Here is a 23051-nt window from a genome sequence, read left to right as displayed (position 1 = left end):
ATTGGGGGACTTTGTAGTTTGAGGTATGGTAGGTTGTTTGGTTCAGGTTATGTTGTCTGGATGGCTGGGTTTGGTTTACAGGATCCTTTGTTTAGTGCGAGGGAATGATACCAGAAACTATCTGAATGGATCTGGCTCAAATCTCGTAGATACTTACTAGCACTCCATTGAAAACATGATATCATGGTGAGCCTCCTTCTATGTAACCCACGTAGCCGGGATTTCGATTGATATACCCAGCAGTGCGTGCATTCAACTCGCAATGTGTACAAAACAAAACCAAAGTACATAAAGATAAGAGGCAGTGGTTCCAGTCTAGGTCTTGCATATAAGGTTATCTACTAGCTTCTTTGTGGAATCAAGCTATAGTAAATCTTAATTGTATTTTGTTCTAGGTCCTTCGGCAAAGCAGAGAGACCGTCATAGATACATACGGCTCGAGTAAAGATCAGATAAATCACCAGGTACAACGCCCAGAACCACGCCGTGAATGTCGTTGGTCATCAATGTTCAATTTTGAGGGGAGCGGTGGAATATGAGATGGAAGCTGAGGAGATTGGGAGAGGAAGGGTGCCAGATTGATTGATTGAATAGGCCGTTGATCGAGCGGGAGAGGGTATATGAGGGAGAGAACATGATGCCACGGGGGAAAGTAACAGAAAAGTAGAAAGAAGGTATCAAGTACTTCAGCAAGTCTATTTGGACCAACCACGAAGTCTCATGCCCTCCTCAATAGCAGTCCAGATACCCTCGACGATCTCACGATCACGCCAGCGACCACCACCCTGCGGACCATTCTTCTCATCCCAGCGCTCAACAGCGAAATTTTGCACGCCGCGGCCCCAGCCCTTAACTTGGCTAGGGACATCCTCGCCTCGCCATCCTACATAAACACCAGTGGCGTGCTTGAACAGCTCGGGTGGGGACGACCACTTGTAAGACTTGAACTGCCAAGTCTGGCCGGTAGTGAAGACGGCCACAAGGCGGTCCCAGTACTCGGGCTTGAAATTGGTGGTGCCGTCGACGATAATGAACTTTGTCGGTCTGGTGGGCTTGGAGCCGCCCCGGGAGCCAATTGCGCCGGAGTTCGGGTTGGAGGGGTCTCCGCGGAGAGGGCGTTCCAGCTTCACCAGATTCGCGTTGGTTGCGCTGGAAAGAGTTGGGTGGTCGGGTGGCACAAAGACACCATCCTCCAAAAAGGACTTGACGTTCGACATGCGGATGAGGGAGGAGGCGGAAGGCGAGATCAGGATAATAGGATCTGGGCGCGAGTGTGATGTGGACTTGCGCGATGAGATCGGGAGTCCTGCTGAGGGCGCGGGAACCTGGGGCTTGCTGCCGGTTTTGGCTGGGTGACCGGAGCGGTTGCGGCTGAGGAATACTTCAGCGCTCTTACGAACATGGGAGAAGTCCTGGTGGGAGGGAGTGTTAGCTCTGGCAAGTCTGGTCGCTTCTCGCAACTCACTGTTGGCTTAATTCCGCGTAGCACTGTGTTCCGGTCACCTGTCTTGCGCTCTCCATTGTAAATCTCCTGCAGCCGAGGCCCAATGAGCTTCTGTGGGCGGCCAGCTTGAGCTCCAGCTGGTGCTGCTCCTGCGGTACCAGGCGCGGTCGAGGCACCGCCAGCCGTGCCAGCCGCGATTCCGGCGGCGGCCTCGGCCTGTGCAGCACCGGCTGCTTTAGCGGCTGCTTCCGCAGCGGCAGCAGCACCCTCAAGAGGCTTGATATGTTCACTTTCATCGGAAGCGCCTTCCAGCCAAGTGATGAGATCGAGACGTTCGACGAAGACAAGAATCTGTACGCTTTCTTCCTTGTCATCTTCTTGTGGGCCCTTCTGTTTCAATGTCTCATTGAACTGATTGGCCGAGGCAAAGTACTCGGGGATAGCGACATCTTTGTTCTGCCAAGCGAACAGGATACTGCGCAGGTCAACCGGGGAGCCTGAGTTCGCGGAAATAAATCGCGTCGGGGTCGCCAATGGAATTGTTTGAGGGGTCGGCTGTGTGAAGTAAAGATATGAGGCTTTGGCGAGGTCCTCGGTGGCCGTTGCATCAGAAAGCTCGGGGGAGGTCGTCGGTGTTGGGAGGCTGCCGGCCGCAATTGCGCGGCGGAGGGAAAGGAGAGGGTCGTGAGTTGCCGCGTCGGACGTAGCCATTGTGATAGATAGGGCAGTGGCCCTGATGCGCAGCGACGGGATTGAAGTTTTCGGGGAAGTTAAAGAGATGGAAGAATGCTTGGAGTAGAAGCTCCGCAGATCTGCCTACACGTGACCTCGACTTGGCATCAAATGTTCGTAGTCTCTTTGTCTTCAATTTGCCATTCCTAATTATTGCACTGCTCGTTTGATTTCAATTTAGGCTCGCTATTTCGCTCTCCAACTTTGCTACCTCATTTCAGGTAAGGCACCGCACTGCAGGACTGATATACCGCCACATCCAGCTCCATGCCCCCAAAAAGGCTGTTATCCCCGTGAATAGGATCAAAGTTCCATATTGGGAATCATAACCAGTTGAGCCATTGGAGTCGCCCAAAGATCCGGAGCGAATTAGCACCGTACTCAGTGGCCCACTAATCACATTTCCAATGCCTCGGCCACCAGCCAGAAGACCAAACACTAAACCGGTCTCAAGTGATGGCGATGTATCACGTTTGATTTGAGTGATGACGCCTGACCAGGTGGAGCTAAAGCCACCGGCGAAGAACCCATATGTCATGGAGAATACAATCAGGAGGGCAATGGCTGTCTGTGACGATTCTGAGCCCGACGACGCCAGGCCCCAGAACAGAAGTACCGACAATGCCGAGCCAAGTGAGGATAAAAACATGATGTTTGTGACAGAGAAGCGATCACATAGAATTCCGAGGGCGATACCACCAAATATGGAGGTAACATTGACGAGCGAGAGCAACAGCGTACCAGTTGTCTGGGATAGCCCAATCGTTCCTGTTGAGTATGAAGGAAGGAATGTTGTTGGCAGGAAGTAACCAAAGCTTTGGATGATATTGCCAGCTTCCAGCATCCAGAAGGTGGATCGCTTGAGGAAACTCAAATCCAGGCGACGTGCTGAAGCAGATGCTGAGATTGGGACTCGAGGTTTCATAAAATGCAAAGCCATGAGGGTAGTGATGAACTAAAACTCCAAAAGTCAGCGTTATCAAAGTCTCTATGTCATACAGACAAAATCCTCAAAAGACAGTAAAAAGATCCATACCGTGACGACAGTCCAGGCTTTCAGCGTGATACTTGACCCAAACTTACTCAGGCAAGCACTGGCAACAAAGGGCAGAGCAACACCAGTGACACTTTTGGCAGCCCACATGGTTCCAAGTGCAAGACCCTTTCGACGGAAAAACCACTGATCAAGGTACAAGGATGACGGACTAAACAATAATGCATTCCCAATAGCACACATGACACCCTGGGTGGCAATAAGATGCCATACTTGCACAGAGAATGAGGAAAGCAAAGAGCCTATGACTGTAATGACCAGGCCTGTAGGCGCGCTGTAGTATTGCAGACGGGGGTATCGCGTCAGAAGCGTGAAGGTGACAGGCGAAAGGAGGTAAAGAATGCCCTAAAGAAAAGCATTAGACGGATTCTTCTATGTCGATTCTTTTTGCATACTGTAGAAGATGTTCCAACGGTCGCTAGGTCGCCTTTGCTTCCTTGGAGGACGTCATGCGTTGTATAGTATTCTTGGAAAATACCAAACACAGTGGAGAAGCCTAGAGTGAAGGTTAATAGAATGTATGTCTTTTGTGTCTCATCACAGACCCCAGACTGGCAACTGAATTAAACAACACGAAGCCAGCATCAGCCATGCAGCCCTTGATCCATCTGTCGGGGGAAGGGCGGGCTGCTCGATCTCGGTGACCTCATCTGTAGATCTGCGAGAATGGATTTCGTCAAGCACAAGATCTCTGTTGGAACTCATTTTGAGCTACTAGTATGTTGAGAGCAGAACTATAAAAGGAAAAAGAAAATTAAACGGCGGTTGAATCAGTCGCATGCGGGATTGCCCTTCTTGATCCTTGACTCACAGTATACCCTCCATGTCAGATGTCGGACTTCGTGCCGTCGATCTGCAGATATTTGGAAGGATGGGTTTTTCTTGCTTGGTCTTTATCGAGGAGGATACAAATTCAGTTGTCTTCTCTTACCAGATAATTCTAGAAATATGTATTCCTTACTTCACTAGATAGGCCACTCACCGCGGAGGCGTTATAGATCTCATATAGTTGACGCCACACATAAATTCCCCCTCCAAGGCAATATTTATGCCTTCTCCTCGAGTACCATTAAGAATAAGAGGACAAACCTCGCACTTCTTACCGCATTACGAAACCACCAAAATTCCCACGAACTCTCACTCATATACGGAATCCTAAATATCATTCTCGGCCCTCAAGCCCCTTTCCTCACGAACGTCACCATAAGTCCCCGCCAAATAACCCCTAGCCCCCATGTGCTCCTTAGCCAAAAACATATATATACCCACAGGCCAACTCCACACCACGCATAGTCGCCCCAGACCCGTCTTCTCCACGACAACCATACCCTCTGCGATCGTCTCTACCATGCTGATAACGAATGCGTTACCCACAATCTTGAGCTGGGATGCCTTGGCCAGTTCTTGGTTGCTGTAGTCGATGGTTCCCGTGGCGATCACGTCTGTCGTGTAAGGTTTCACTTTGACGACTATGTCTGCGGGTCCGGCTAGGACGCAGATTACCTGTCCTGCTTCGGCCATTGTTGGCGCACCGAGGACGGGGCTGATGACGAAAATTGCGCCATGGGTTGTCAGGGTTGAGGCTATGGTTGTTTTGTTGTCTCTGGCTGGTTGGTTGAGCAGTCGATAAAAAGTTTGTCTTTTATATCTCCTGCTGCGGTGATGGTTGAGGTGATTTTCTGGGTTGCTTTGTCGTCGCTGACACAGGTGGATTTTTTATCCGCCTTGGTGATTGATTCTTGCAGGTGGTCGCTACCACTGTGTTGGGGTTCTTGAGGTGGAAGTCGTTGGCGCGGGCGATGTTGCGGTTGTAGATCATCACTGGTTTGTACCGAGATCCTTGACCATTCCCTAGGTGGCATTTAGCTTTGTGTACTGTAACTTTAGGATCGTCGGACTTACTCGGCCATGTTTCCGAGACCAGTCCATGCGAGCTGCGGCGCCATTTTGTCTGTTCTGGAATGATGGTTTGAGTTGATGGAGATTCAGTATGGTGGTTTAGTAGAACCAGAGATCTTCCTTTATATAGATCGAGGCTATGATGATTGATAAACTACATTTGAAAACCAGCTGCGAAACTTGTAGTCCTTTTTTGAGGTTTGAAGAAAAGCATACTTACATACCTAAGATGGGTTTATACCCCACCATCCTACCAACCTCCACCGAGGCGGAGACTAAACCAAAGGCGATTGACTTGGAGGACCTATCAAGGAAGAGGTCATAACGATATCCTGAGTGACACAGTTCTGAAAGTCGAGATGGTTTGAGTCGCCTCGCCGTTCTCTGAATCTTGCTTCTATACTTGCCGGAGGCAAGGCAACGGAACCACCATAGTAAACTATAGTAAATCAGGGTTTTTAGAATGTATGAGCATACAATACAACATTACTGCTCGATTTTACGTTGCAGAACGATGGCCAGGGCATCATACCTGTCCATTGGGATTTGCTAGCAGTAGTTCTTCCTATGTAGGTGGTATGTAAGTTATGAGTGCGTGTGGCAATATTTGACTGGTGAAATTGTGAGAAAGATCATTTACTATTATGGTTCTCTATTAATTCTCTAATGGTTCACAATATATATTTCTCCCCATGCCTGTGTGGTTTGACGCGCGCCCGCAGACAAACTAGATAAGGTTTATAGAGGAAGTCTAACCAATATGGGCGTGCCTGAAAATACTCAATTTGTCCAAAAACAATTGATAAGCAAGCAACATCAATTGAACAACAGATTTAGAATGAAAAAAAGGACCAAAAAAAAAGAAATACAAAAAGATAAGGTGCGGGGGAGACTCGAACTCCCGACCTTTCGATTTGCAATCGAACGTTCTAAACCACTGAACTACCGCTCCGGTTATGAAGATAATTGGCACTTCTTGATCTATCAATCCACGTTCCATCACCTAAAGCGTATTAACCTCAACGATGTAAACTATAGCTTCGCCAAGCATGTCATATAAACATTTAATTCCTCGATGCTCGCTTGGGATTATTGGAAATGAGTTTACCATTGAATAAGATAACAATCAACAATATGGGCATATTATAAATCCTATGCCTTGGTGTAACCCCCTCTTGTCATTGTAGTTGCTCAAACACATCTAAGAACGAGTTGAAACCTCGTTGCTTGGAGGGAGTCTCGGGGACTTCAAAAGGATCAACAGAGATCGGTATGGCCGCGGTCTGCACTTCGGCCATCTCATATCTCAACATCTACATCTAAAATGCACCATGTTCACAGTGGTCATACCACCAGACACAAGATTCCACTTGCGCATTTTCTATACTCAGGGCGATGATCAAGGCCAGGGAGGACAGGGCATAATGATATCACGTACTGTTTGCGGTCCATCATATGCAAAGGCCGTGTTGCCATAGATGCACGAAGGGAACGCAGGGAAAGAAATAGACATCCCCACTCGTCTACACCAGGTGTTCCATGTTCGCATTTTGAGTATTCAAAGCATCAAACAGGCTATGCGGTGCCGAGGATATATCAAGCGCCGAAGGATCTCCATTCGTTGACTGAGTGAGTAATTTCTATATTGCAGATAGGAGGAGAGAAGGTGAAGCAGGAGAAAGAGGACGTGGAAATTGGGTCTTTATATAACCAGCATTGGAGGGGGAAAACCCGAGAAATATCAAGTGTGAAAAAGACAACTTGAGCAAAGATGGTGATTGTTCGGTTAGTAGAGTGTAAAACTATGCTGTGGTAGATAGTACGAAGGAGTATAACAAGAATCTTTTAAGTTCCAGACAATTTCACACGAAAGTTGCGGAGCGAGTATCCTATTCAATGAATTGTTTGCTCTTTTACTAGACCGCTTCTTTTAAGCATATTTTTGAACACTTTGGGTTGAATATCTGGATTATACAAGGGCGAGGCATGAATAGACTCCTAGCCTCTGCTGTAAGACGAGCAAATAGAGCGTACACTATTATGTAGTAGACAGTGCGGGAGGAAGACGACACCACGTCGACGAACGACAAAGTACAGATAGGCCCTTCAAAATAAACACCCAAAACATCAAGACATTACGTAAAGAAGAAAAAGGTTGTACATATGATCAAGCAGTGTTCATACAAGCTATCGAGTCACATCATTCGATGCAACCGAAAGAAAAGAGAGAAGAGATCCAGTAATCTCACAAGGATGGCCAAAAGATCCAAGGCAGACATGACCATAGGCCATAGACCATAGAAAGAAGGAACAGAAGAAAACAAGAGAACACCATTGGTACACGTACACCATCACAAAGATCCTGACCCAACCCGATGGTATTTCCCATAACCAAAAAAAAGAGGACCAAACCCAGTCCCAGCCATTCAAACCGCGCCATACGCCATTCGGAACGAGAAAGCCAAGCCATTGGCTGATGTCCATAACCGTCACCATAGCCATGCCATAGCAATGGCAATGGAGATAGCCAAGACCAAAACACATAGATATCGAGATATCCGTTTGGTAGAGTAAAACAAGCAAAGAAGAGGAAACATGAAAGAAAGCCGGCACAGAGAGTAAAAAGAAAGAAAGCACGCGGGCCTGATGAAACGCCTGAGTGCTCCCTTGCTCTTGTTGCTGTAGTGTCGAAATAATGAAGTCACACGAGAAAAGAAATTTTGGGTCGTAAGAAACGTTAAAAAATCCGTGAAGATTCTTTTTTTCCTTTTAGCACAGGCCCACCATTACTACCGCGCGGATCAGATCACGAAGAGATGGAAGGGATGTGGGTGGGTGTTGATTCGGGGGCGTCTTTCATCGACATGTTTGGAGAAGAAGTAGGCTCAGACTTGTCATGCAGTTCGGGTTGAGTGGGGGTGAGAGGACGGTCTGCAGTGCCATCTCCAGCGGAAGGTGATTTCTTTGTTGGAGCATGCTTGTCCGATGTTGTCATAGTTCCCCGGCGGATGAGGTAGTCACCGAGACTGAGCTTCTTCTTCGCAGGAGTGGGAGTGGGAGCATGACCCAAAGGCGGCATGAAAGTATGAGGAGATGTGTGATCATGAGGAAGGGGGGATGCAAGACTAGTAGCGGAGCTAGGACTGATTGTGGAAGGTGGATAGACACCGTGCGGTGGGGGCATAGAGACACGCAGGTTGTTGCGGTGATGCGCACCCGGAATCAAAACGTTGTGAGCAGCGGTAGACGGCCACGGAGGGGGACTTGGCGGTACACGTGGGTCGTTGCTGGTGGCGAGAGAGTCAGTCCGAGCACTGGACTCACGACCTGCGTGAACAGGGGTAGAAGGACTGTCCAGACTAGCCATGGCAGCATCCGATCTGTCATGTGCAGTGACAGGCGAGCGGAGCGAGGGACCGGGAGACTCGAAAGTCCGGTAAGTCGCAGCGCTGTCAGAACCAGCCGAAGACAATTGCTGTCTAGCCACTTCTGCCCGTCTGATATTCTCCGCATCGTAACGCATCAGAAGACGCCGAGTCATAGACATGTAGAGAATGAGAGGCGTAGTGCGAGGAAGAGGAGGAGGAGAGTCATCATCGCGGTTGCACTGGACCGCCGCATCGACATAGACAGGACGACGGCGACGTTGAGCCAGACCCTGAGGGTTCGAATTGCCAGGAGCCATTGTACCGGGTGAAACAGCAGTAGGAGAACGCGACTGTGTATCAAGGTGAGATTTACCAGAAGAACGCTGAGTAGCGAAATAGCCAGGTTGTGTAGAATGAGAAGGTCCGCTGGATCGTTTCTTCTTCTTGGGATGCACATGCCGATCCTCTAATTGTTGGAATTGCTTTTCCGCATCAGCAATTTTTCGCCTTTCGCGAGTAGAAAGTTCAGATAGAGGTTGAGCAGGACTGAGATCACGGCTACGGGGATGACCACGAGTTGAGCCTGAAGTTGATCGGCTATCGGCTGCGGGGTCATCTTCGTCGTGTTTAGTTGTCTCACTACCTGCACGACTCGTAGAAGCACGACCTGTCTCCATTGGAGACGCTATAGCCTTGCTCTTCACCTTCCTCCGCTTGCCATTGGTCTTCACCGAGTCCAATTTTGGACGTCGCCGGCGATCAAGTTTGGCCATTGTGCACTCTTCCACAGGAAGATCACAAGCGCATGTACCAAAGTTGGCAAGCGTATTGCTGATGCAGACCGAAGCAGCTTCCGGATCCCCAGACTCCTGTTTCACCACGCCATTGGTAGCTTCATGGAATTCAGGGTCCAGGTACCACATAGCAGTTATCTCTGTGTTGGCAGGAATATCATCCTTGGCAACAAAACAGAAATGATATTCTACATCATTGGTGATGTATATCTTCAAACTAACGTTGGGACGACAGGAACGCCGGATGTAACGAAGCTTGTTGCCTTCACGACGGCCGTCAATGTAGAGAGGTAGATGTGCGCTGAAGAAGACAAAAGGTTCAGGGTGCCGTAACTTGGACCACCGGTTGCTTGGATCGAGACAATAATCTCTGAAATAGCCAACCTTGCCAGTGATCTCTCCGACAACTTCATCGCGTCGTACAGAATCTTGAGTCTTAATGATCTTGTACGTTGGATGCTTGCCACTGATCTCGGTGCTCGGGTCTGTGATTGTATCAACTGCCAAGGAGGGCCAGCGAGATCGGTCCAATGCTGCATCAGACCATTGAAAAGTATCTTCAGCAGGACGTCCATTGGTGACTCGTGCCAAGGCTTCGGGATCCTTCAACCATGAGACAGTGTCCCGCATTAGGCTCACGTTGACAAAGAGGTTGCTGTCAATTTCATCGTAATCTTCATCTCGGTCGTAAAGATTGAGGAATTCGTTCGAGTAGAGAGGGATTGGAAGTTCGGATTTCGTTGGGCTCATCGCGATGGAGGTTGAGGAACGACGCTTGCGCGACTCAGCCGGAAGAGCCGGGATACCTGAAAGGCCACCAATTGAAGCGGATGTACGGTGGGACGTTTTCGCCTTCTTCGCCGGTGGCTGTTCACGTGCACTTGACTCGGATCGTTGATGTCCAAACCCATTCACTTCCGAATCCTTGAGTTTCCTTCGTTGAGTTTTAGGCCCAGGCCTCCTGGGCTTCCGGTCCCCATCCTCACTTTTCTCCCGTTGGCGCCGCACCCGTTGTCGTTCGGTGGCACGGCGATTGTCCAATGGCCGTGGTTCGCAGTCAACACAGTTGTGCACATCTGGTACCTTCTTGTCGGGGTAGTAACAGATTATGTGCTGCCATGTCTCGCACCCTTCGCAGAATACCGTGCTACCATCATCTTCCTCGAACGAGCAAATGCACTTGATGGTGTAAGGTTCTTCTTCATCGGGTGCGGCAGAGTCAGAGACTGCACCGTCGGCGGCAGGGGAGCCTGGAGGAGCGGGGACCGGATAGGAATCCGTTGTGGCGTGCGTGATGGCGAGGGAGGAGGTATCTGTCATAGTCCGACAGATAACCCCCTCTCAGGTGAAGACAAAATCACGTATTGGTTAACAGGGGCGTAAACGACCTGTCATTATCCTACGTATCCGTCACGTCTTCCCCTGGACATGTATCTTCCCAAGCCCTTGTTGGACAGCGAACGCGTAGATGGAATGGTTCGATGACACGACCACGAGGGGAAGTCCACGAGTCAACGTGCGCAGGTGACAATGTTTCCCTTCCAGCTAATCAAATGGTACCACAGAGTCCAGATGTGTGATTATGAACGCTCTGGGTTGATGTTGGCTACTGGTGGAATCGTGAAAGACCCTGCTCGAATGCGCCTGGATGGTGAACTCCAGGGTTGGAGGAAACGGGTGAGAAAAATAGGTTGGCGAAAGGTAATTTTCGTCGAAGGAGATCGAGGCGATTCGAGAAGGACACGTCGAGCCCCTGCGATTGTGTAAGGATCTGGTGGGATCTTGGAAGTGGAGGCGTCGAAGAGTGGAAAGGGTGAGCGAGATCGCGTGGAGGGGGAGAAGATGAGAGTACGAGAGTAGTAGATGAGGGAGGAGAGGATAGAGAAAAGAATGAAGACAATTAAGGTAGGAAAAGAGGAAGAGCGCGACGGTAGGGAACAGGGAAAAGGAGAGGAAAAAGAGGATGGGCGGTTTCTGTGAACTGGAGAGAGACGAAGGAGGAGGCTACGCGGCCTTAGGCAGAAAGACTGTCCGGCCGGCAGCAGAGACCAAGTGCGCCATGAGCGAAAGGGGCTTAGCGTGTATCCACGGTGAGGGCTGGAGATAAAGTCTCAGTAGTATAGACATGCTCAGGCGGGGTAAGCTGTTAAGCCAGCTAGCCCTTGAAAGAAATGTGGTCTAGAAGCCGTAGGGAGGGTTTGACCTGAAAACATCCTCGCATTTCGCCCTCGAAGTATCGCAGCCGGAGATTCCAAGTTCCGTGGTATTACCGTTTCCAGCCATGCTAGTCAATTTTGGGATTAGCGCGTCAACCTGGGAATGTCACGGGGTCAGTTAGCATCTAGAAATCAGTTATATCTGTAAGAAAGAGGGCAATTTTGGCCCTCTTAGGAAGTAGGTTCATATGAACAATATCCCACATCAAGGACTGCGTCATATTTGAAAAAAGATAAGAGTACAAGGGTGTGGGAATGTGAGAGAAATAGTAAAAAAAGGGGAGATGAGGCCCGGTTGTTTCTCAAACTTGAAAGGGATTGTGGGAGGACAAGAGAATGAACCAGAAAGGCTAGTCACGGATCCCACGGCGGAAACCCGAAACGCAAGGGAGGCGGGAACGGGACAGGAAAACCAATATTGGTACAGGGAGTATCTGAAGTAGAGAAAAATGAGAATTGCTTCAGAGGGAGATCCGTGAGATGAGAACGTGGCGTGTGAGGGGCAGGTCATCTGGCCTGGGAAGTAAGTCTATAGAGTCAGGAAAGGGGGAAAAACCTGAGCCTTTTGTGATTTGGCGTAATTTGCCACTATAAAGGGTTGTGCACTAAAATCAACCCAGCGTATATTATCGAAAGATACTGTATGAGCCCTTTTTAGGTCTCTGATGACTCTGGGTTCTTTCAAACGCCGTCTTTCAGTCTGATACCCGATTCCTTGTGAAACATGATATGAGTGACTAGGGATCCTACGCATTCGCCTTTTTCCATCTACACTTTCCCGGAGAATGGTATTCATGCCAAGGCAAACTTGAAAAATGAATTATAACTCTAACAATAACATCTAATGCTTACTCGCAGACATGCCAAGTCCATTTATACCCCACAGTTCGGTCCGTATCGTGGGCCGCTCTGGAATGGACTCAGAGCTCTGCGAATATGTTGTGATTAAGTCGCAACTCAAATGCACCAGTAGTCTCAGGGATTGCATCAAGTTTTCCACGATTCGAAGGCGTCTTGTGGGATCGAACCTCCCGGGCTTCGCGATCGCCATGTCTCCGTCCCTCCATATCGATCGGTCGTTCGACCTCAACAATAGGAATGAAGTCTCGGAAGTGATGAAGTAAGAACAGCAGACCAAACGCTACTATATTGGCATAAGAAGTGACTAATCTAGCTGCTCGGGTCCCGGTGATATTGGCTTTGGGTCCTCCCCACAGACCGCCGGCCAGCAATAGTGTCGCAGAGACGAACATTCCGATGTAAGTGCCGAACGGTTGCATAGCAAAGCGGTGTCGAGGAGCGATTCTGTTGGCCCGCAGACGCCGATGAAAGTGACGGTGGATTGTGCACCCGACCAACGAGGAAATGAAACCGCCGCTCGTGACGATATGAAGGAGATAGTTATTCATGATTGGACTTGGGACCTTCACGGCAATGAATGCAAGGGCAGAGAACAACCCAGATCCTGTAACAGCAAGATACGGAACATCCCATCGATTGCGAATCGAAAAAACCGAAGGAGCATGACCTTGCTCTGACATGGCACACAAAGTGCGAGATGAGAGGTACAGAAACGATCGGCCCGAAGCCACCGAGGAGAGCAGGATTGCGACCGTCGCAAGGGTAGGTATAATTTGAATGTTAGCATCTTTGAATCCGATCATGAATGGCGACAGCCCAGAGCCTGTTCCATTGTTGGTCAAGCGGGTGTCGTTGAATGGTGCCATGATGCCCATAGCCAAGGAACTCATAATATACGGGAAGGCGGTTTGGAAAACATCGGACGAAACCCTGCCTGGAATAGCTGTACTCAGAAGTGTTGACTGGCCGACCGATGCAGGCATTTCGGCGTGATGCACAATCAGCTCGGGGGCAAAGGTAAAGGCAATGGAGGCATCAAGCAGGCATTGAAAGAACCCAAGAACTCGCCCCCACAATCCGTGAAAAATGTACTCATTCATGGCACCTGGATGTTTCCAGTACTTGAATGCCCAGTGAGTGTGCCCATCGACACCACCAAGACCAATGGCCAAGGCTAAAACGAAGAAGGTCGCCATTGTACTAATCTTGATAGAAGTGAACAATCGCTCGGAGCTTTTGAACAGCCTGTCCGGCAAGAAATTGAAGCCAACAATGATGGTTGTGATAATGGCCAAGCGGATAGCGATCGTGGTGCCTGGCTTGGAAAGGCCAAGGTTGACCATTGCCGTTGTGATCTCGTACGGGACGAACAGTGCAAGGGTGTACCAGCGGAGGTATGATGAGGCGAATGCCACGCTGCTTGACATGTACAGGTAACTGTGGGTGATGAGGGTTCCATATGGTGAGGGTATGTGTGTAGACACCTCTGCCATACTCGTGGTCATGGCAAATGTGAGGAAGGACATTATAATATAGGACACGAGAAGGGAGGCAGGTCCGCCGACGGCGAGAGCCTGGCCCGCGCCAATGAACAGGCCGGTGCCGATGGTTGCACCGACAGCCATTGTGGGTTAACAATGCATATAGATAATAAAGGGTTGTAGGTTGTGAGAGGAGAAGGTTGAGGTTCTCGAGAACTATACCAGGGAAGTGGTCGGGGGCCAACCACGCCATGGCGCTTTCCTCATGTCAAAACAAAACATCATGGATTTAGAACTAAATAGCACTAGCAATTACCAATTAAACACAGGGTTATACAGAAATCAAATGTAAAGGGTATCATTGATAGAAGATGAATGGAAAGTTGAGGAGAGCCAACAGGGAGTAAGAAACAGCGCATAGATGAAGAATATCAAATCATGTCTTCACGAACAATTGTGTAAAGAAGATCACTGGCACACCATATCTGTTTCAGCGAACTCGAGCCATTCGCCCGACAGTGCTCTTTTCCAGAACCGGACCGTCCCGTCATCTCCAGAGGAAATCAGCGAGTCACCTACAGGATATTAGTCAATGAATTGGCACAGAAGAGAAGATTGAACACCCACCAGAGAATGAGAATTGGACCTGCCATACATCGAGGTGTTTAGTATCGATGCAAGCTACCTGTTTGAACGAATGTCTGAACTGGGAGTCCCCACTAGCCCGACGGTCAGTCTGCGACGCAGGCACACGGTTCGCCAAAGCAGAGCCGATTCCAGACTGCGACTTGGCCCGAGCCGAAGGGGATTGAACGCGATGCTCGGCCTTTTGGGTGTTATTGTTCTGCGATGCTTGACTGGCTGGCGTTGTGTAAACCTCAAAAATGCGGACCAAGCCATCCTTCCCACCGCTTGCAATGAGATCATAGCCACGAACAGAGCCATTGGCCCAAGAAATATCTCTCACAAGCCCGCTGTGCCCATTCAACTCGATTGCATGGTAGAATTGGCGGTTTGAATCAGTGCGGTAGATTTTGACCGTATCCATCGCCGCCACAACCAATGACATACTTTTCCGATCGGAGTCTGGCGAGACAGTATGAGTGATATCGGTTGGATCATGATGAAACTGGACCTTGAAACTTGTCTCCTCCCCACGTTCGGGAGCAGTACACACTCGGAATTGGTCAATTGTCTGCCAATCGGCCAGAGTATCAGGGCTGGTGGGTTCCAAAACCATCAGGTACCCATCGCGTGTAATCGCAGCCATCCATGACTCCAGGTCAATGTTGCGGAAGTCAAGTGACACAAATGGATGTCTTTCCGGCGCGGTCAGACGGAAGATACACCTGAAACGCCGTCCCGAGTTTGGTGGCTGGGTTACGTCTTCTTGCCAGAGTTTTAACTTCATGTCTTCGCCGACACTACCGATATGCTGGCCTGTAAATGGTCCATTCCAATTTGCCTGTATCGTAATTTAGCCACTGAGGTCCAATACACGTCCTTGACGTGTTTGTTTGGAGACGTACATCGCGTATCTCGGCGTCGTGGGCGCGCCAGGTGTCTATCAGTTGCCATTGGCCATCTTTAAGATCCCACACTTTCATGCGGTGATCAGACGAAGCTGTGACAATACGGTTGCCATAGAAGTTAAATCTGGTGACGGTAACCAGATCCCGATGGCCCGCATCGAAGTCGGCAAATCCGGTTATCTCGGGGCGCTCCACTGCCCCCATCGAGTCAGGTCAGTTGAGTATGGGAGTTAGAAAGAGCCAATGATGATTATGAATCTATGCATCTGCAGGTATGAGATATGAAACAGATGTTCGCCTTTCCTTTTTTGGCCGCAAGCATCACGGGTGGCTGACACCGCCCTAGGGCGGTCTAATATTACCGGCAGAACACGATAAGCTTAGTATTGAACAGATTGCGCGTCGCCGACGTGGACTTTCTTGAGATCCAATTGTTGGAATTTTCTGTCAAAGAGGAACTTTGTTCCTTTCATCTTCCTCATGTCTACCTCAAGTGCGCTGTCACGCACAGAGAAATGGAGTCTACTAGCTCTTGTGGGGGCCGGTGTATCGATCCTGTACGCGACGTTCCAGGATGATGGTGCGCCTCTAATGGCTTCAATTGCTATGGTTGGCATTGTGTTTGCAGCGGCCTTCAGCTTGATAAAATGGCTTGGACCGGTGTTTCTGAAAGCAGGTCTAAAGGGAAAAGACATGGCAAAGCCAAGACGGCCCGAGATGTATGTGACTATTGAGAAGTTGATCGATCACAATCGCTAATATATGAACAAAGTCCTGAGACCATGGGAGCAGTCTGCGCCGTGGTGTATCTGATGGCATTGATTATTTTCATTCCGTTTGCCTTCTACAAGGATATCGTGGCAGCCACATCTGGCGGCGGAAACCGCGACGTTGTGATTGAAACACAGCATGTTGAAAACGGTCGATACCTGCACCGTTTCCCGCATGGAAAGGTAGATTATGTTCGGTATTATTCCTGACCATGCTGATTTATTGTATAGCTCGCATCTTATCTCTCTGGTCTTTTGTCTTTGCAATCTGTTGTGATTCTCGGCATCGGCGATGACCTGTTCGATATTCGCTGGAGACACAAAGTCCTAATCCCTGCTTTCTCCTCCATCCCCATGCTGATAGTGTATTTCGTTGACTTTGGCGTCACGCAAGTCGTCGTTCCGGTGCCGTTGCAACCCTACCTGGGTGACGTTGTTGAACTGGGATGGCTGTACTACATGTACATGGCAGCCGTGGCAATCTTCTGTCCAAATTCCATCAACATGCTGGCAGGTATCAATGGTATTGAGGTTGCCCAATCACTGGTTATTGCTGTTCAACTCTTGTTCAATGATGCAATGTACCTGGCACCTGTTACGCCATACCCGCACCCCGCCACCGACTCCCATTTGTTGTCAATTTACTTCTTGCTCCCATTTATTGGAGTCTCGGCAGCTCTTCTATGTCACAATTGGTATCCATCAAAGGTCTTTGTGGGAGATACCTACTGCTACTTTGCCGGAATGGTATTTGCCGTGGTTGGTATCTTAGGGCATTTCAGCAAAACCTTATTGCTGCTTTTTATCCCACAAATCTTCAACTTTTTGTACTCGACACCTCAGTTATTCAAGCTGATCCCCTGTCCTCGCCACCGACTTCCAAAATTCAGCGCCTCCACTGGGCTCCTGGACGCTTCTGTCACAGAGTGGACCGAACCTCCCTCGCCTTTGGTCGATGCTGGGCTGCGCCTCTTGCACACTCTAAAACTAGTGCGGGTCATTGAAGATGAGTCTGGCCGAATTACGGAATCATCTAACCTCACCATTCTGAACCTTTGGCTAGTATGGATGGGCCCTATGAGAGAAGACCAACTGGCGTGGCATATGGTTGCAGTGCAAACTTTCTGCGGGATGCTCGGTTTGTTTGTCCGACATCGGCTTGCATTACTCGTGTTCCACCACGACAACCGTGAATTCGGTTTCATCGCATAGCTTTGAACCTGTCATGTGTTACGAGGAGGTTAGAGTCAGACTTATCAAAAGATTATCATTCCGATGTGTATAATTTAGACAGAAATAGTAGGGTTGATCCTGAATTTTATCAAACGAACAAAGATGCATGTGTGTTTCCTTGCAGCCAAATGTCCTAATACTCTAGTTCATTCATTGTTTGAGCCTTCGCGCAAAACATGGGTCTCCCTGTCAATCTTTTTGTCACCGAATGCTACTCCAACCTGCTTGACAATGAGCCAGGCTGGGATGATTGCAATTGCCCATAGCCCAAAGTTGAGATATACACTTCCCACTGCAGCCATAATGTTCACACTGCTGAGACCGTACTGCAGAGAGTTAGTACACACCCTCACATCCACGAGGAATATACATACACTAACACACTGAGCAGCCGACTCAGTCCCACGCAACAAACCCGCAATCCGCACAACCTCCTCCTGATCATTCGCAAGGTTTCCAACCAAAAAGAATCTATTGAATGTCAATTAACACGATCCAATGATAGAAACCAGGATCACAGCTCACAGATACATATAGTTTAGCTGGAAACCGGCAACCCAAAATAGGAAAAGCGCAAAAGCTCTCCCGAAACCAGGATCAGTCCAGTCAAATGTTGGGTTTGTTTTATTGAATTCCGTCGTCACGACTGACGCCCATGTCCAGCACATACCCTGCCAGGCAACAACGAAGAAGAAAGCATACCTCGTCCTTGCCTTCAAATACATCCTCTTCGTATCAAGGAAAGCACCAAGCAGATTCCCGATAACCAACGCGATAACACCAGACAGTAATGAACCCAGAGCTCTAGCCCGCACGGAGAACCACAAGCCTTCATACGAGAACATAACAGCTTCAGTATAGACAGCCTGACAAACAAGAGGAATGATAAGTGCGAACTTCCGACTGACAAAGAGTTTCACCATGCTCTTCAACTCAAACCCAATACTGTTGTTCACCTGCAGCTGAACCTGGATACCGTCCTTCCGCTGAACTTGCGCCGGCGTACTCAACAGCAAACCAGCAAAAGGACCAAGAGCCTGCAACGCAATGAAAACCAGGTAAACCGTATAGGAGATGGAACCGGATGTAGACCGATGTGCATTAATACCCAGATTGATAACACCACCAAGAATCTGCCCCCCAACACGGAAACTAAGCCAGAACCCCAAGAACCGACCTTGGTTATATGGCTCCGGATAAGAAAGTGCAATAGCAGCCTCAGACATCCAGAATATCCCCGCTGATATACCACATAACGCTGCACCCAAGATGACCAGCCACTCGTCTCCGAATCGGTTATTTGTATATAGGCCTGCGGCGTAGGGTGCGTACCCAATTGTTCCGACGATGAGTGTCCATTTTATTCCGATGAAGCGGACGACCACGCTGCCCAGGAAGCAGGATACGACCATTAGACCGAATGTTAGCGCGTTTGCTGCGTTCACTAGATATGGGTTTTCTTCGCCTCCGCCGCCGAGGGAATTCATTGCGCCCCAGATTCCTGGTGCGAGGAAGTTGCATAGGCCGAGGATTAGGGCGTTGTAGAAGGTTGATCGGTACCATTTTACTGTTTAATTTGTTAGGTCAATGAGAAGGGGATTGTTCTTTGGATTTACCTTTTCGTGGTTGTCCTAGAACCGGAGAGGTGAGGGAGCCTGCACTGGTACTGTTTACCTCCTCATCGTTCGGCGACACGCCTTTTTCGGAGTTTGACATGTTAAGAAAATAGATACTCCAGATTTGGAATATTGCGACCAAGTGATTGACAGGGGTTGGCAGCTTTATTATAGGACCCGTGAGAGATCTATGTACCTCCGGCTAAAAGCCCTCGGCATCAAAGCCAAGAATAATCTATTCCGCAGAATGACAGCACGCGTAGTCTTTTATCGTCTTCCCATGTCTTTTTAGACCCCTGTCTAGTGCCAAATGGATCTAGTCTTGGGGTTAATGGATGTTGTCGTTCATTGCTGGAATTACGTGCTCGCACGGAGCGCCCTGAACACGACTGAAAGTCTACAGCTTAGCATCTAGATTGAAAGATGTTTTAAACTGGGAACAAGAGCTTGAAATGGAGATAAATATACTTTGTGGCTCATTATATAGAGGAATCCATATTGTAGCTCTAAGGATTAGACACGTAGGGCATGAGAACACGACAACGACAAGGCATCATAATTCCGAACAAGCTTCCCCATACTCTTATAAGCTCACGTTAGACATGAATATATAGCAGTATTTTGTATCTAACTAGATATTCCCAGGTTATACATGGTGTACAATGGAAGAGCTACACCAAGTCAATCAGCAACGTCTTAAGCAGCAAACTCAAATATTTCTTCTCTAGTATACTGGGCTATAAGTAATGGACACATAGGTTGAATAAGCTAGATTGATGTATATCTTGGCAAACACATGGCAAATTCGCGATTTGGGCCAAAAGTGTTGAAACCAAGTTTCGTCATCGGTGCAGCAGATCACATCAGTTGGCAATAAACTTCGCGATCAAGATTGCCGACTTGCCAACTTTCGATTCAGAAATCCGTGATAACAAGATACAATCAAAGCAATGAGCCGTATATTTTTGGCCTGTATTCCATAATACCATTGTCAATCAAATATGCTGTCCCTTCCCCAGGAACTACGAGATCTCCAGGCAAATTGGGTATAATTATGGGTACTTGTGATCTACAAGTACCCCAGTCCAACTACAATCCTCCATCACGCCATCTATGCCCCGCGATGAGCGGGAGTACGGATCGATTGCGCAAAGAGGAGGCTAAATCAGTTCATTGATCCATAAGCAAGATCAAGTGGAGATACCCCAACCTGCTTGCTCAGTGATTGATATCAATGCTAGGCCTAAAATGAGTACACTTATGTTCTCGCCCGAGAGATCCTGCGTACTACATAGAATATACATAGAGCCCAGTATTGGCATTGGCATCTTCCTGTGACCTGCTCTTAGAAATGGCTCTATCAGCACCCAGCATCATGTCGACTACCTCTACATACCTCCAACTCGATGAGTTGAAAAAGACTCCTACTACTTTCCATCACGACATTGCCCAGTCAATCTCGGACTTCACAAATGATACAACTTCCGAAAGTGAGCCTCCATCGCCGCGGTCGGAAACATCGAGGCAAAGTGTCCTTCTCTTGAAGGGAGCCCGTGAACAATACTCCCTTGTGGATGACCATGCTATCCCCTCAGTCCTACATGAAGAAGAGATTCTTGTGAAGGTATGATAGTTCCAATATTACTGTACCTTACACACCCATACATGATGCTGATCGGTAACTTACAGGTTCTTGCAATCGGACTCAACCCTATCGACTGGAAAGGACCGTAAGTACCATTCTTTCACAATCTACACTAGCCCTTCTTCCAACCAAACACTAACTCAAAGTACTAGGGCATTTAACTTTGGTATCCCCAGCCTACCATGGATCAACGGACGTGATCTAGCGGGCCTCGTCCTGCAAGTCCCAAAGGGATCATCACGTCTCAAAGTAGGAGATATCGTCCTCGTCCCATCAACGGACTATCGCGACATTAGGAAAGCAGCATTCCAAGAATATGCCATCGCCACAGATTTCAATGCTGCACGAATTCCTGCCTCCACATCCATCCACGCCGCCTCCTCGGTGGGAGTCGCATATGTCGCTGCCGCACTAGCCCTAGGTGTGTCATTCGGCCTCGACTTCTCTCTCATCAAAAAGGCCCCTGGCCCCAACTTACTCAACATCATCCATCAACTTGACAAAGATGATATCCCCGACGACATCAGAGAAGAATGCTTTGCCTCCTTCCTAGACTCTGAGAAACCACAACCAGGAGAATGGATCGCCATCTGGGGAGGTAAGTCCAGCAAATCACTATTCACAGTAGCCAATTAACCAACTAATCATAAACAGCCTCAACAACAACAGGCCTAATAGCCCTCCAATTAGCAAAACTAGCCGGCCTCCGCATAATCTGCATAGCTGATATAGCCCGCCACGGCGCAAAACTCCACGCATCAGGCGCCGATCTCCTAATCGACCGCCATGACCAAAACAGAGCAGTAGAAATTATCCGCGGCGTAACAAAAAACAAACTCCGCTACGCAATTGACATTGTCGGCAACGAAACGGCAGCAACGCTTGAAAAGACTCTCAACCCTGATGGCCATGCCCATCTTCTTGGTTTGACTGGTTTGCCCAAGGAGCGGAATTCGGGAATACGGTATCATACTGTTCCTATTAAGCTTTTCCATTCTGCTCCGAAGGTTGGTGAGGCTATGGTTTGTTGGTTGGAGGACTTGTTGCATTCGACTAATCTTACGCTGCCTGAGATTGTGAGGGCTGATGGGGGGCTTGAAGGGATTAATGGCGCGCTTGAGACGTTGAGGAGTGGGTCTGTTTCTGGTAAGAGGATTGTTGTTGATCTTGCTTCTGCTTCTTTGGCTTAGGATGGTGGAAGCTGGTGTTATTATTATGACCTTAGAATTTCTTTTTAGACTATGATTATGATGACAATACATGCGCATTTGATTGTTTCATTTTTCCATTGTTCCATCAATGCCGTAACAGGCCGCACTTGAGAATTTGCCCTACTTTGTCAAGCTGCTTTGCTCTTCGACCCTTCCATACAGAGGATATCTTCCTTCTACTTTCTCCCTTCCTCGGTGTGTACCGACAACCCATTTCTCCTCTGCGCAGTAGAAACAGGCCGTGTCGGTTACATTAGGGCCTGTTTGAGAAAATCAGAATGATTCGGGGCAATTCATCGCCATACTCACCAGCAGGTCTGCGTCGAGATCTTCGAATTTCTCCTATAGATATCATGGAAGCACAGAGCCTACTTACAATTGCTAATTGGAATCATCAAGTGGATACATGTACGCTGCTAATCAAAGGGGGGGGGGGGGTCTTTTTAATTTTGGATCGTGGACTAGTGCTTGTTGGAATCAGGAGAAGGTTGAGCCTCTTGCATTTGCTCAAACGAGTGGGTGCGCCAGGATTGCTAGGATGGTAGAAGTATATTTGAACGATGCGAGGGCAAATATGCGATTCGGAATTAGAGGGGCTGATTTCATACTAAGATAGCTTGAAGAGGCTTCTTATGCTTACTTGCTACGTTCTCGGGCTTTTCGGCTATCAATTCGTCGTAGAAAACGCCAGCATACACTGAAAGGCTCTTTTACCATGGAAATAACGTGCAGAACCCATTGCCAGGATCTGAAGACGCTCATGGATTGCTCATGGCGAGCTGAACTACTAGGGGTGGCCGTGGTGGAGGAGGAGGAGGAGGAGGAAGAAGATGGTAATGGATTGACTCAATGTACTTACGAAAGATTTACACTTTCTAGTGTCGCTATATACGATGTATCTGGGCTTTCAATACAAAAGCTACAGACTGTTGGTCCTGTACAATGAGATCTTTGAAGCGCCTTCATTGCTCAGGACTTGATGTAAAAAACTCTCATTGGGCGTTCCCAAGTACAGAAAATGACAGAAAATGACCAGGTCTCTAATTCAAGTTCGTCTTAGTGCGAGCTGGTATGTATAGAAATTCACTTAGACTCCTCAAACCTAGTATATTGCAAAAAAAAAACAGTTGACCAAATATTCAACAGTATCGCCCAAATCAGTTAGAGAGAGAGACTAGAGCAACCGAGGCTTGAG

The 23051-nt window shown here is 48.5% G+C and overlaps 8 protein-coding genes across 8 annotated transcripts; 2 read left to right on the top strand and 6 right to left on the bottom strand.

The window, feature by feature from the left end:
• Positions 1-695: 695 nt before the first annotated feature.
• Positions 696-2155, bottom strand: N7508_000300 (RNA polymerase II accessory factor CDC73 family protein; the record flags this gene model as incomplete). Its single annotated transcript, XM_058458385.1, has 2 exons — positions 696-1412; positions 1466-2155. The coding sequence occupies 2 exons, from the start codon at positions 2153-2155 to the stop codon at positions 696-698; spliced, it is 1407 nt and encodes a 468-aa protein (XP_058324607.1).
• A 238-nt stretch (positions 2156-2393) lies between these two features.
• Positions 2394-5176, bottom strand: N7508_000299 (uncharacterized protein; the record flags this gene model as incomplete). Its single annotated transcript, XM_058458384.1, has 4 exons — positions 2394-3131; positions 3213-3575; positions 4500-4833; positions 5133-5176. The coding sequence occupies 4 exons, from the start codon at positions 5174-5176 to the stop codon at positions 2394-2396; spliced, it is 1479 nt and encodes a 492-aa protein (XP_058324606.1).
• Positions 5177-7935: 2759 nt separating this feature from the next.
• Positions 7936-10611, bottom strand: N7508_000298 (putative PHD finger and SET domain protein; the record flags this gene model as incomplete). The annotated part of the gene is made up of 1 exon (XM_058458383.1): positions 7936-10611. The coding sequence occupies one exon, from the start codon at positions 10609-10611 to the stop codon at positions 7936-7938; it is 2676 nt and encodes an 891-aa protein (XP_058324605.1).
• A 1816-nt stretch (positions 10612-12427) lies between these two features.
• On the bottom strand, positions 12428-13993 carry N7508_000297 (putative proline permease; the record flags this gene model as incomplete). The annotated part of the gene is made up of 1 exon (XM_058458382.1): positions 12428-13993. One exon carries the CDS (start codon positions 13991-13993, stop codon positions 12428-12430), a length of 1566 nt encoding a protein of 521 aa, XP_058324604.1.
• A 324-nt stretch (positions 13994-14317) lies between these two features.
• Positions 14318-15585, bottom strand: N7508_000296 (putative nuclear pore protein (SEH1); the record flags this gene model as incomplete). The annotated part of the gene is made up of 3 exons (XM_058458381.1): positions 14318-14424; positions 14477-15314; positions 15379-15585. 3 exons carry the CDS (start codon positions 15583-15585, stop codon positions 14318-14320), a joined length of 1152 nt encoding a protein of 383 aa, XP_058324603.1.
• A 276-nt stretch (positions 15586-15861) lies between these two features.
• N7508_000295 (UDP-N-acetylglucosamine--dolichyl-phosphate N-acetylglucosaminephosphotransferase) lies at positions 15862-17363 on the top strand (the record flags this gene model as incomplete). Its single annotated transcript, XM_058458380.1, has 3 exons — positions 15862-16100; positions 16154-16334; positions 16383-17363. The coding sequence occupies 3 exons, from the start codon at positions 15862-15864 to the stop codon at positions 17361-17363; spliced, it is 1401 nt and encodes a 466-aa protein (XP_058324602.1).
• Positions 17364-17530: 167 nt separating this feature from the next.
• N7508_000294 (DUF895 domain membrane protein) lies at positions 17531-19100 on the bottom strand (the record flags this gene model as incomplete). The annotated part of the gene is made up of 4 exons (XM_058458379.1): positions 17531-17710; positions 17759-17855; positions 17910-18951; positions 19001-19100. 4 exons carry the CDS (start codon positions 19098-19100, stop codon positions 17531-17533), a joined length of 1419 nt encoding a protein of 472 aa, XP_058324601.1.
• Positions 19101-20375: 1275 nt separating this feature from the next.
• N7508_000293 (zinc-binding alcohol dehydrogenase family protein) lies at positions 20376-21835 on the top strand (the record flags this gene model as incomplete). Its single annotated transcript, XM_058458378.1, has 4 exons — positions 20376-20624; positions 20690-20730; positions 20798-21243; positions 21300-21835. 4 exons carry the CDS (start codon positions 20376-20378, stop codon positions 21833-21835), a joined length of 1272 nt encoding a protein of 423 aa, XP_058324600.1.
• Between the last annotated feature and the right edge of the window lie 1216 nt (positions 21836-23051).

Source organism: Penicillium antarcticum, assembly GCF_028974205.1.
Source record: "Penicillium antarcticum strain IBT 31339 chromosome Unknown utg000001l_segment0_segment0, whole genome shotgun sequence".
NCBI lineage: Eukaryota > Fungi > Ascomycota > Eurotiomycetes > Eurotiales > Aspergillaceae > Penicillium > Penicillium antarcticum.
This window is presented reverse-complemented; position numbering and strand designations above follow the sequence as displayed.